The sequence below is a fragment of the Anomaloglossus baeobatrachus genome, chromosome 10, assembly GCF_048569485.1.
Source record: "Anomaloglossus baeobatrachus isolate aAnoBae1 chromosome 10, aAnoBae1.hap1, whole genome shotgun sequence".
NCBI lineage: Eukaryota > Metazoa > Chordata > Amphibia > Anura > Aromobatidae > Anomaloglossus > Anomaloglossus baeobatrachus.
The window spans coordinates 76,957,372-76,971,239 of record NC_134362.1 but is presented as its reverse complement, the minus strand read 5'-3'; the positions used below and the strand labels follow the sequence as shown (position 1 = coordinate 76,971,239).

General features: G+C 44.4%; 1 protein-coding gene across 2 annotated transcripts in view; it reads left to right on the top strand.

Annotated features, from left to right (window-relative positions):
• The window catches only part of CPT1A (carnitine palmitoyltransferase 1A), a 117,416-nt gene extending 103,848 nt beyond the window's left edge, over positions 1-13,568 (top strand). For both annotated transcript variants that reach the window (XM_075325300.1, XM_075325299.1), the window contains exons 17-19: positions 6,333-6,446; positions 6,673-6,765; positions 9,703-13,568. In XM_075325300.1, the coding sequence (XP_075181415.1) occupies positions 6,333-6,446; positions 6,673-6,765; positions 9,703-9,801 (306 nt within the window). In that variant the 3' untranslated portion in view covers positions 9,802-13,568. The remainder of the gene's footprint in view (positions 1-6,332; positions 6,447-6,672; positions 6,766-9,702) is intronic.
• Positions 13,569-13,868: the final 300 nt, after the last annotated feature.

Below are 13,868 nucleotides of genomic sequence, written 5' to 3'. Positions count from 1 at the left end.
CCACTGTGCTGAGTGAGGGGGGAGGAGGATACAAAGTATGCTCCAGCCCTCAGCGCTGACGTCCTGTGCAGCGTCCCGCCCTTCCCCTGACTGGCAGGCCTGGGGGCGGTAAAATGCGATACTAGGCCGCAAAAGCCGGGGACCAAAGTTATAAGCGCGGCCGGCAAATAAGCGCGGTCGGCGCGGTAGTCCCCGGCGCACTAACACACCCAGCAGTGCTGCAGTGTGTATGGCACAAGCGCTCATGCGCGGTCCCCCAAGGGGACACAGAGTACCTCACAGTAGCAGGGCCTTGTCCCTGACGATACCCAGCTCCTGTCCAGCAGATTCCCCAGGGGCTGCGGAGGGAGCACGGTCCCAGTGCCTGGAGACCGATTAGGATCCCACTTCACCCAGAGCCCTTAAGGGATGGGGAAGGAAAACAGCATGTGGCTCCTGCCTATGTACCCGCAATGGATACCTCAACCTTAACAACACCGCCGACCAGAGTGGGGTGAGAAGGGAGCATGCCGGGGGCCCTGTTATGGGCCCTCTTTTCTTCCATCCGACATAGTCAGCAGCTGCTGCTGACTAAGATGTGGAGCTATGCGTGGATGTCAGCCTCCTTCGCACAAAGCATAAAAACTGAGGAGCCCGTGATGCACGGGGGGTGTATAGGCAGAAGGGGAGGGGCTTTACACTTTTAAGTGTAATACTTTGTGTGGCCTCCGGAGGCAGAAGCTATACACCCAATTGTCTGGGTCTCCCAATGGAGCGACAAAGAAAGTAAAATGTTGCACATAGCCCATATTGAAGCATTCTGCCATGCAGCCCCTAGATGGCAGCCACACACCACTAAGTGCAAGCTGCAATAAGGTTAGGGAAAGTATAGAAACATAAGAGATGTTACCTGCTGTTAAATGGCTAAATAGTGGTGTTCACCTGCACATAAGTAGAGAAAAAAGACCTCAATGGAAAAATGTGCACACCGATACATACAAAGAATAAATGTAAACTTTTATTATGTCCAACACATACAAAACACACAGTGATAATAAAATCAATTAAAAACTGAGAAGCCTATGTCCCAAATGACACACAATCATATGGTATCTAATATATAAAGCTGAGTGTATGTGTGTGTATGTGTGTATGTCCGCTAAAGGAATCCGCACCGTCTCATTTACAATCACGAAATTTTGCACAGACGCCTCATGTGACTCAGGGAACGTCGTAGATTATGTTTGGGCGGGAAAATTTAACGTCCCAAATGACAAACAATCATATTGTATATTAGATATTTGTGGAAAATATCCGGTCCCTTACAGCAGATAAATATCAAATTGGAGATATATAATGTCTAGGTCTATATTATGCAAGATGACTTCAAAAGAGTAACAATATAATAAAGAAGATCAGTTATTACTAGCGTATAGCAAAAAATCGTAATAAAGGCAATAGGATGTGTTAATGGAGTTGTATTTGTCACTTTATGTAATAGATTATACTGGTAACGGTTATTATCGTACTATTCACACCGCTATTTTGTAGAGGTTATCTCCTATATTCTACATCTACGAGTTTTTTACCTCCCATTAACACTGCCATTAACATTGCCTTTATTACGATTTTTTGCTATACGCTAGTAATAACTGATCTTCTTTATTATATTGTTACTCTTTTGAAGTCACCTTGCATAATATAGACCTAGACATTTTGTATCTCCGTCTTGATATTTATCTGCTGTAAGGGAACAGATATTTTCCACAAATATCTAATACTAGAAGGTGGCCCGATTCTACGCATCGGGTATTCTAGAATTTACGTATTGTGTAGTTCATGTATGATTTTTGTTATATATATATAGATATATATAGATATATATATAGATATATATAGATATATATAGATATATATATAGATGTTGTTGTGTGTAGTTACCAAGTGTTTGTGTAGGGCGCTGTACATGTTCTGGGTGTTGTCTGGGTGTGGCGGGGGGTGAGAGCGGTGTTGTATGTGTGTTGCGTTGTTTGTGGAGCGCTGTGTGTCTGTCGCGTTGTGTGTGTGTGTGTTGCGCGGTTTGTGTGTGTGTGGTGTGTTTTGGGGGGAGGTATGTTTTGTGCAATGTGTGTGTTGTGCGGTATGTGCGTATATTTATGTATGCCGCGGTGTTTGTGTGTTGGGTGTTGTGTGTGTGCAGCGTTGTGTGTGGGTGTCTGTGTAGGGCAGTTGTTTGTGGTTCCCAGTGTGTGTGGTGTGTTGTGCAGTGTGCGCGCGCGCGCGCGCGTGTGTGTTGGGGGGAGGTGTGCACTTCCCATCGTGCTCCATCCCCCATGCAGCGTACTCCCCATCGTGCTCCATCCCCTATGCTGCGCACTCCCCATCGTGCTCCATCCCCTATGCTGCGCACCCCCCATCGTGCTGCATCTCCCATGCTGCGCACCCCCCATCGTGCTGCATCTGCCATGCTGCGCACTCCCAAACGTGCTCCATCCGCCATGCTGCTCACTCCCAAACGTGCTCCAACCGCCATGCTGCGCACTCCCAAACGTGCTCCATCTCCCATGCTGCGCACTCCCAAACGTGCTCCATCCGCCATGCTGCGCACTCCCAAACGTGCTCCATCCACCATGCTGCGCACTCCCAAACGTGGTCCATCCGCCATGCTGCGCACTCCCAAACGTGCTCCATCCATACTCCGCACTCCCCATCGTGCTGCTTCCCCCGTGCTGCGCACTCCCAAACGTGCTCCATCCGCCATGCTGCGCACTCCCAAACGTGCTCCATCCGCCATGCTGCGCACTCCCAAACGTGGTCCATCCGCCATGCTGCGCACTCCCAAACGTGGTCCATCCGCCATGCTGCGCACTCCCAAACGTGCTCCATCCGCCATGCTGCGCACTCCCAAACGTGCTCCATCCGCCATGCTGCGCACTCCCAAACGTGCTCCATCCGCCATGCTGCGCACTCCCAAACGTGCTCCATCCCCCATGCTGCGCACCCCCCATCGTGCTCCATCCCCCATGCTGCACCAGCATCAGCCTCTCTACCCGCAGCATCAGCCTCTCTGCCCGCAGCATCAGCCTCTCTGCCCGCAGCATCAGCCTCTCTGCCCGCAGCATCAGCCTCTCTGCCCGCAGCATCAGCCTCTCTCCTCCCAGCATCAGCCTCTCTCCTCCCAGCATCAGGCTTTTCTGTCCCCAGCATCAGCCTCTCTCCTCCCAGCATCAGGCTTTTCTGTCCCTAGCATCAGCCTCTCTCCTCCCAGCCTACCCCAGCCTCAGCCTCCCCCAGCCTCAGCCTCTCTCCTCCCAGCCTCAGCCTCTCTCCTCCCAGCCTCAGCCTCTCTCCTCCCAGCCTCAGCCTCTCTCCTCCCAGCCTCAGCCTCTCTCCTCCCAGCATCAGCCTCTCTCCTCCCAGCATCAGCCTCTCTCCTCCCAGCATCAGCCTCTCTCCTCCCAGCATCAGCCTCTCTCCTCCCAGCATCAGCCTCTCTCCTCCCAGCCTACCCCAGCCTCAGCCTCCCCCAGCATCAGCCTCTCTCCTCCCAGCATCAGCCTCTCTCTTCCCAGCCTACCCCAGCCTCAGCCTCCCCCAGCATCAGCCTCTCTCCTCCCAGCATCAGCCTCTCTCCTCCCAGCCTACCCCAGCCTCAGCCTCCCCCAGCATCAGCCTCTCTCCTCCCAGCATCAGCCTCTCTCCTCCCAGCCTACCCCAGCCTCAGCCTCCCCCAGCATCAGCCTCTCTTCTCTCAGCTTCCCCATCCCAGCCTTCCCCAGGATCAGCCTCTCTCCTCCCAGCCTCCTCCAGCACGCCGTGCTCCTCGCATACACTCTCACACACACACACACACACACACCCGATCGCATACACACACACACACACACACACACACACACACACGATCGCATACACTCACACACACCCGATCGCATACACGCACGCACACACACATTGACGATATTACACATACGCGCTCACACTCACAACATCCGGAGATACCACATGCTTCTGGCCATGTGATCCTCCGGCAGGTCCTGGAAGCTCACAGCACAGTATCGCCGCCGAGAAGCAAGCGATATCCCAGGATGTTGTGAGTGTGTGGATGCGATGTGATGTGTGTGTGAGAGTGAGTGTGATCTGATATGTGTGTGTGTGTGTGTATATGTGTGTGTGTGCTGTTATGTGTGTGCGTGTGTGTATGTTCCACCGCTGCAGGACCTTGATGCGCTGGTAACTATGCTACCATGGTTACCAGCGTATCTCGTCCCCCGCTCGCACGGGAGCCCACACCAGCATACGCCGGCCAGCCCCAGCAATGCGAGGGTATGTGTCGGCTGGGTTGGCGGTGTACGCTGATGTGGGCTCCCGGGGTTACAGTACTCACCTGGGAGTCGTGGCTCCGTGACCGTGTCGGTTCGGGGAATGCGTGGGGGGGGCGGGACCAGAGCTAGCGTGCATCGCGTGAGGGGGGCGGGGCGTGGCCGAGTTGCTAATGCCTGCAGGGTGCCGGGGCGAGAGGCCAATCTGTGGGGGGGCGGAGCCTGGGCGAGCGGCCAATCCATGCGGGGGGGGGGCCATGGCGAGCCCAGCGGCCAATCAGCTTTGTGTCACCGTAAGGACACAATTTTGGAGCAAGACAGACAGACAGAATAAGGCAATTATATATATAGACTAGCTGTAGTACCCGGGCGTTGCCCGGGATAGTAACTGTCTCTCTATCTCTTTCCCAGTCTCTGTCTGTGTGTCGCTGTCTATCTGTCTCTTTCCTTGTCTGTCTGTTTCTATCTCTCTGTATTTGCATCAGTCTATCTGTCTCACTCTCTTTGCCCGGCTGTCTCTTTGCCCGGCTGTCTCTTTGCCCGGCTGTCTCTCTCTGTCTTTTTCTGTCTCTCTCTATCCTATCTTATGCTAACAGTTTATTTTGTTCCTATAGCAACCACTGACAGTTGCTATTTATAGCCTGGAGCTCCCAGCTCTATTCAGTTTAATGGCGGCAGGATTTTTGTACAGTAACTGGAAAACACGGGGTTAAATTTTCCCGCCCAAACATAATCTACGACGTTCCCTGAGTCACATGAGGCGTCTGTGCAAAATTTCGTGATTGTAAATGAGACGGTGCGGATTCCTTTAGCGGACATACACACATACACACACATACACTCAGCTTTATATATTAGATACCATATGATTGTGTGTCATTTGGGACATAGGCTTCTCTGTTTTTAATTGATTTTTATTATCACTGTGTGTTTTGTATGTGTTGGACATAATAAAAGTTTATATTTATTCTTTGTATATATTGGTGTGCGCATTTTTCTATTGTGTTCTTTTTTCTCTATTTATATATTGACTCTATTCCCTCATAGTTGTAGCACCCACATGAGTAATTATTGGGCATATGTGCACCCTGTTTTCTATGTATACACCTGCACATAAGGACCAGGGATCAGTAGCCAAACTTTAGTGGATACAGTGGGATGGTGCCTTGGTGGACATGTGAAGCTCACGATAGGTTATAATGGGTACACGTTGTATGCGTAAAAAAAAAAGTGATGCCACATGGAGCGGAAACACAGACATGTATAGGAGGCCTGACTTGGGTTACTTATTAGATATCAGTGATGATGCCTCTTTAAGGCTATGTGTGCACTAGAAAATGGATTTTTCTTAAAAAAAAAATCTGCACCCTCTGGCAGAATACCGCACCCACAGCAAAAACCGCAGTAATAACGCACCCGTGGTATTCCCGTGGGTCTGCCGCGGTATTGCTGCGGTTTTCCTGTGATCTTTCCGGAGGTTGGTACCTGCATTTTTTTTACCATGATCTATGGCAAAAACCACAGGTACCTGCAGAAAAGAAGTGATATGCATGTTAATTCCGCAGCAGAAAATCTGCGGGTAAATCTGCAGGTATAAAAAAACGCAGTGTGCGCACAGCATTTTTTTATACCCATAGATTTTGTTGGGAAATGACTGCAGAAATGTTAGAAACCTTTTCTGCAGCAAATCTGCGGCATGTCCGCTGTAAAATCCGCAACGTGCGCACATAGCCTGAGAGTATTGTATTTCTTCTGAATATTTATGAATATTCTAACAAATGGGCAGGATCATTCCCTTTGTGGATACAGTTTGTCCCCACAGTCCATCACTAATTGGAAATCTATCATCATGTGCTGTGGACATCGCCCCCACCCACCCACCGGTCACACCCTCTTGTCAATTTATTTTTATACCTATCTTTCTATGTAGAATAACAAAGGAATAGGACAATGCAGCGTTTTAAGAAAAGTTGGTGTAGAGTTAAGTCTAGAGTTTAGAGACCTAATGGTGGCACATCTTTATTCCTCTAGGTTCTGTCAGAGCCATGGAGACTGTCAACAAGTCAGACACCTCAGCAGCAGGTTCACCTTTTCCAGCTGGAGAAGTATCCAGAAAATGTCTCAAGTGGTGGTGGCTTTGGGCCTGTAAGTTACATTCATTGATAATTTATCTTGCACTTCAGTATGTTTCCTATTTATTAGTTTCCCCCCGAGATTGCATTATTAAGAAGTTTGAGTAGTTCTGTAACCCCTTCTACCTGGCTTGAGACCAGTAACATCTTTGACACTTGTGGGGCCAGAAAACAGATGTCTAGGGTGAGATACATTTCATAAGTTTTCCTAACAATGAACTCATTTGTTGTATTTGTAGGTTGCAGATGATGGATATGGGGTTTCCTATATAATTGTCGGAGAAAATCTGATCAATTTCCACATATCAAGCAAATTTTCCAGCCCAGAGACAGTAAGTACAAAGTCTTTAGTTTGTAGATTCCTATTAGCTCCTTCACTTGGTACATTCTTGATGGAGAAGTAGCGTTTCTATACAGCCTCCGGGAAATCTCTTGTATGGCGGCTTCTTATTTTGCTTGGTGCTTGCCTCCAGTAAGGCTGCAGCTTCTCTAGGGAGCATACGACAATATTTTTTCTTTATTGATCAGTTTCTTGTCACCCATTGTGTTTCTGGGATGGCCCTCTTTTTTGCGTCACTCTAGATAAGTCTTCTTCAGGTTAACTATGAACACATTTGTTTGTCCAACCTTGGAGGATCCAGTACAACACTTGACCTGGGTTGAGCTATATATTAACATCTGGGGCTAATTTATACAGATAACCAAACATATAATATTGATGACCTATGCCCAGGATAATGGATTAATATACTGATAGAGGGATGATGCCTGACATCCTCACTGCTCAGGTGCTACCAGCACCAGGGTGTTTGGCTTTCAACACCAAGTGGAGCAGAGCAGCATGACTCTATTCCTTGTGTAGCAACCATTGGTGACAACAAATGAGTATAGAAACAGGATAGCAGTTGATTCTTTCTGTGAGGTAAAACATTGTTTTTAAACAAGTAGGAAAATGTTTTTCCTCACAGAAAGCAGCAGTTGTGATCCAGTGCTGTAATGTCTGTAAATTTCTTTGTGTCCTCCCTGTCCAGTAGCTGTGATATGATCAGACCATCTCCCTGTATGGTCAGACACAGCCATTACACAGTACCTAACATGGACACAACACATAAAATTATCTCAGCATAGTAACATTTTTTTTTATATAAATGTAATTGTTGAACTTGTTATTCCAAGATCTAGTGATTAAAATGTTATTTGTTCATAGGACAACTCCTTTAAGCTAATAAAGGGAAATCCCAAGCCCCTGAGCAGTAATGGCAGCGTCAATTTACCATAATTGTCATTCATTTCTTTCCACCCTTATTAATGTTTTCCTGCTTCGCTATATAATCCCGAGTGTCAGAGAGACGTCCCATGCATCTAAGGGTTGGAGTATAAAAACCCGCTCAGTCTTTATAACCAGAATATTTGACTGATGGTGTAAATAGCTCATGCCACCATTTGTCCTTGCTTGTGACTGAAAAAAACGGAGTGATTTTTGTGTGATTTCCTAGTGAAGCCTTTTTTGTTCTGCGAGCAAAGCCCTGGGATCTACTAGAGAAAAGCAATATTCCCTATAGTTGTGTAGGGTTTATTCTTGCCTCCAATCATACACACCGTTATCAAACCTCAGCACATTGCTTGGAACTAACGTCTTCTGATATTTCCATACTTTATTCTAAGTTTATGTAATAAATACCTTTATACTCATTAATATATTTACTTGTAATAAATATACAAAACTAATTAAGTGGATAGTGTGCAATAAAGAACAGTATCATTTGCACACCGCTGCAATACATAATTTTACAAGCTCAAATGGAGGAAATTGATCAGAAAAGACCAGTTTAAAGGGACATGTTACCAGGTTTTGCTGTTCCATTTGAGAGCAACATCTTGTAGGTACAGAGACTCTTAATTCCAATGATGTATCACTTATTGGGCTGTCTGCTGCAGTTTTGACAAAACTGCAACTGAGATCATGGATTTTTATCAGTTCTCTGAATGGCAGGGTGTGTAACACCACCCCCACCATTGATTGGCAGCTTTCTGCCTATGCATAGTGTTCACAGAAAGCAGCCAATCAGTGGTGGGGCGGGATTATACTGAGCTCCTAAATATGGAGGACTACTTGACAGCATGTTTACTAGTCCTCTAGTGATAGTCTCCTGCTGATAAAACAGTGCTGTAGCTATATCAAAACTACTGTACTTTTGCGGTAGTTTTATCAAAACTACAGCAAGTAGCCCAGTAAGTGAGACATCGCTGGAATTTGGATCTCTGTCTCTATATTATGCTGCTCTCACTTTTTAGGTGGCAAAAACCCAGTGACTGATTCCATTTAACAAATGTAACCAAGTGGTAAGTTATCTTTGAGTGTCTAGTAATCCAATTGAAAAAATACCGTATAAGATGACTTGTTAACCCCTGAAAATCTTCTCAAAAGTCGGGGGTTGTCTTATACGCCGGTTGTTATCACTTAACACACAATAAAACATATTCTCACCTGTTTTCCGTGCTCGCGGTGCCTCCAGCTGTTTCTTGCAGTCCACAGGCACACAGACCCTTCCGTGATAGCGTCTGTGCACGGAGCGGCCGCTGCAGGATGTCGTCATGGCTTTACTACAGTTGAATACTTTACGGCGCCACAAAGCATTCAACTGCAGTCAAGCACTGACAGTAGCGGTAGCCCTGTGTATTGGATGCACTTTACTGCAGTTGAATGCTTTGTGGCGCCATAAAGTATTGAACTGTAGTAAAGCCATGCAGACATTCTGCAGCGGCTGCTCCGTTCATGCTATCACGGAGGAGTCTGTGTGCAGACTGCAAGAAACAGCTGGACTCAGCGCGGGCACAGGGGAGAGGTGAGAATATCTTTTATTGTGTGTAAACGGCATGATGGGGACAGAAGGGAACCAGCAGGAGCACATTATTAAATAATGGAGACATTACTGTACAGGTCATTAAGGACAGGGCACATTACTGTACAATGGTTCATTACTGCACAGGACATTACAGCAGGGGGCATTATTAAACAATGGGTTCATTACTGCATGGGACATTACAGCAGGGGATTTCACTAAACAATGGGTACATTACTCGGGTCGGCTTACACTCGAGTATAAATAGATATATCCCAAACTCTATATTTTAAGTGGAAAAGTTGGGGGTCGTCTTATACGCCGGAAAATACGGTAGTTGTCTATAATAGCAACCAGAACATTGCAGCAAATTAAAAAACTGTATAACAGTCTCCATACTTAATCTTTACAATTATTTAATTTCAGGACTCTCACCGCTTTGGACAAAACATCAGACAAGCCATGCTGGAAATCATGGCATTATTCAACATCACTACAAACAACTGTAATAAAGGAAAAAAATAAAACTCCAAGGTCGCAGATGAGAACAGAAAAAATATATATGAAAAAAACACACGAAAAAAACTTCCTGACCCTTTTTTCTTAGTTTTAAAATGCATATACTACAACAGTCCTGACAGAACTCAGTTTGTAGTTGCTGCTTTTAGTGACTGCAGACGCCTCCGGGCCCCATAGCCTTCTGCCGGTTTAATAGTTATTTTTATACATTTTTATGTTTCAAGGTCTGCGGAACATGTGAGCGTTTTATTTTTTTTTCAGTTGCTGCTGGAACGTCATTCATAAATGTTACAAGGGCTTGTCATGTCTTGGAGACTTGCGCTAAGCTGTGTAGCCTCCTTTGTTTTGTTTTTTTTTCTTTTTCCATTGAACTGTTAATTACTTTTTTGCGGGTGGCATTTTTCCTTTGGCATTCTCCATCATCTTCCCAACATAGATATATTTTGCCAGTGAAAAAACCCTCTTGTTCTCTGTGGGCTCACAACTTCATCTGTATACCGCCATCAGTCTCGATGTTTGGGGGGACTGTCCTAAGGGTGCAGTCACTGCTAATCTGCATTTAAGTGATCATCCCGGGTCCATTTTAGGAATGTTTCTAGACTCAAGCGTACACATCCTGTAATTTCAGATTCCGATATTGGTACAGATGCATCTGCATCCAAATGCTTGATCTCGTATGCTACTTGTTGTACTGTAGGTCTGACGTTAACTATTCAATAGACCATTTCGCTTTCTGATCCATATGCAGTGGAAAATATTGGAGTTACATGGAGTGAATGTATTTTTGGGGGGTCCTGACCTAAAAGAGTGTAATTTTACTATAACATACTGTAAATAACTCAGCCTAGTACTTGAAGAAAATAGAGACTTATTTTCTGTTCTATGTGAAGCTGCATTATCTTAAATGGGATCAGGCTAACACTTACTGGTATAGAAACAAGACTTACACTAATTAAAGTTTGATATTGAGGTGCTTGAGATGTTGAAAAATATAATGGCATCAATAGAATAGTCCTAGCTTAAGCATCAGGTCTTCCTTCACTAGTTGAGTAGCCCTGTATAGGCTTGGTGTTCTTAGGCTCCCCTGGCATCTAGGGTACATGCCCCACCACCACCTCTGAATTTGCAGCCCACTTTCTTGCTAATCATCAAGGGACCACATCTTTCTATCCTTGTTTAAATACTACGAATAGCAACGCCACTATCTATGGTGTCTAGCACTAAGGATATTTTATGTACAGCATACGTATTCAGCTACTTTTTTAGATTTGAACTTGGTAAGGCCACCACCTTGTTCATGAGTTTTGGACCTATCTTTAAACTTTAAAATTTACTTTTATTGAGCAGTTTAGAAAAAACGTTTCCATATATCCTACCATGGTATCCTTGTTTTTTGCTTGGAGTTGGGACCCAGGGTCATAACTATAGTGGGGTATGGGTTTGAGTAGCCCCCAGGGCCTGGAACCTAGGTAGGACCAAAGGTTACATTTCCCCAATTTAAGAGGATCAATACTATTATAGACTCGTGATTGTTGGGAGTGGGGTAAAGGCATGTTGGCTTCAAATTACACCATTGGTCAAAGTGGTGACATAGAGCGTGTCACGTGGACCTGTCCTGCATTACAGACAACCCATGAATGTGTGGGCTCTGTATAATTCTAAATTTTCCCATTGGTAGCGCTCTAGGAAAATGAAATTCTTATTTCCAGGTTTCCCTGCAGATCACCGTGGAACAATGTTTGACCAGCTTATGGTCATGGGACCCTTCTAACAAGTAGTGAGCATCAAGAGTGGAGACGCTCCACAACGGCTTGTTGGTCTCCTCCTGTCTCTTATCACCGATTGAAGTAAGATTGCTCTAAAGGATTTTCTCTCCATCATCCAGTGAAGTTTCTCATAGACAACTTTCATTTTGAAGTCAGGACAGAAGAAAAGGCTATAATGTTTTTGAGATTAACACTTTGCAAAAGCCAGTCATCCTTTTCAGAAAATGTTTTTCTCAGTAGCTTCATTGTAGGACACAAGAACCATGTGTTAGTTTGGAGGCAGCACACAAACCCATGGTTCCTGTGTCCTCCAATGAAGACTACGAGAAAGAGATTCATAGTGAGTACCAAAATCTTCTTTTACATGTCATGGAGACATATCATAATTTTGAGTGCTGCTCTCCATCAATAAAGTTGTGCTCAAATAAATGGCGATGAAGTGTAGTCTTCAGTCTTGGAGGAAACCTGCACTCTGCTGAGTACTTCTGCCCCTACACTTCAGGGATCGTGGGGGTACACCTATTGGAGCTCTGTATTGTTAAAAGATGGCTTGCTTTTGTAATGGTATTCAGAAATTAAAGGGTAGACGTCCATAAAATTCTAAGAGCTTCAAAATGAATACATGAAAATCGGCTTAAACCAAATTCAAAACAAAATTACATTTTCATAAATGGCTGAATACCGGCGTTCTACTTCCCCCATCGTCACCGAGCAAGAGAATATTCATAGAGCTCCAGAACAACACATCATGGAGTAACCACAAACTCCTACCACAGTTTTAAGGACAACTGGGCCAGTTTTTGTTTTTCTATAAAATGTTTCATTTTGATAGAGATGAATCTTATCCATGTATCCTGAAGATTTCTTCTCTGCAGTTGGGCATTAGATTCCCTTCCCCATCTCCCATTGGACATTGGAGAGCTTATAATGTTCCAGTGCCTTATGTGTACAAGCTGTGTTGGGTGTAAGAGATTAATTCATTACATGTTTAAGAATATCCTAGAACTTATAGTATATAAACAAAGTTGACCCAGTGGGATTTCTAGAGGGGTTAAATAGAAGTAGTGACTCCTTGTGCCTCGTTCTCCACACATCACCGATAGTCACGTTATGGTGTCTCGAGACCGGTGTTCATACATTGCACACAGACTCTATCTCATAAGAATGTTGACATTTTATAGGACATTTATCACTTCTGTTAGATATTGAATGTATTTATAATACATAGTGGTTGGGCTATATTTTACCAATGGTAACTGACAAATTTTACACAGATTAAGCTATATAATCAATATGGTTTGTAATTGAATACAGTGGGGGGGACACTTATCAAGACTTGTGCAAGGAAAAGGAAATCTGATTTGTCCACTTTTCTTTTGCACCTGTTTTGACAGATCTTTGGTTTTGGTGTTTTTTTATTTTATTTTTATTTGAAAAAGTTGAATGTTTTAGAGAAAAAATAGCATTTTACACTTTTGAAGGTGCACTTCCTGATAAATATATGAATGTACGTTCTGATCAATGCCTTCTCAGCAAATCCCAGCCTTTTAAAGCATTTTCTAAGATTAGGATAACTGTTTACATTTTTGGGGAAATGTCAACACTTTTGGCCATAGGCATTGCAGTTCGGCCCTATTCAAGTAAATGGGCCTGAGCTCCTGACGTACCCCATGGACAGGCGAGATGTTGTTCCTATAAAAAAAAAGTCTGTAGTTTTTTTTTTTTTCCTCTAATATAGAGGATCCTCTTTAATTGGATGGATTATTTTTTACTAACAATAAAGACAATTTCCATAAATTTCTACTTTGAAAAATCTAATTAAAAACGAGGCTGAGAATTGGACTGTTGCAGTTGGCTGAGGGGATTAATCATTTGAGACAGATTGTATAGGATCCTTTTCCTAAAGGTTCTTGAATACCTTAAAAGATTATTCCCATCGCCAACATCCTATCCCAATATGTAGTAGGCATAATAATAATAATATTAGCCAATACCTCCAATTTGAAATGTAGTATAGTTCTTCTGATTCACTATGTCGCTTACCTCATGTTCAGGGCATTGCAGGAACTTCGGTATCCATGGTTATAACCACTAACATCTAACCAACTGTGACCATATGCGTGGTCTTAACTATGGATACCTAAGGTCCTGCATTGCTCTGAACATGAGGTAAATGACATGGTGAATCAGGATAACTATACTAAATTTCTAATTGGAGGTATTTGCTAATGTTATTATTATTACAGCTACTGCATTTTGGGATAGGATCGTGGTGATCGGAATACCCCTTTTAAACAACTTTTTGCC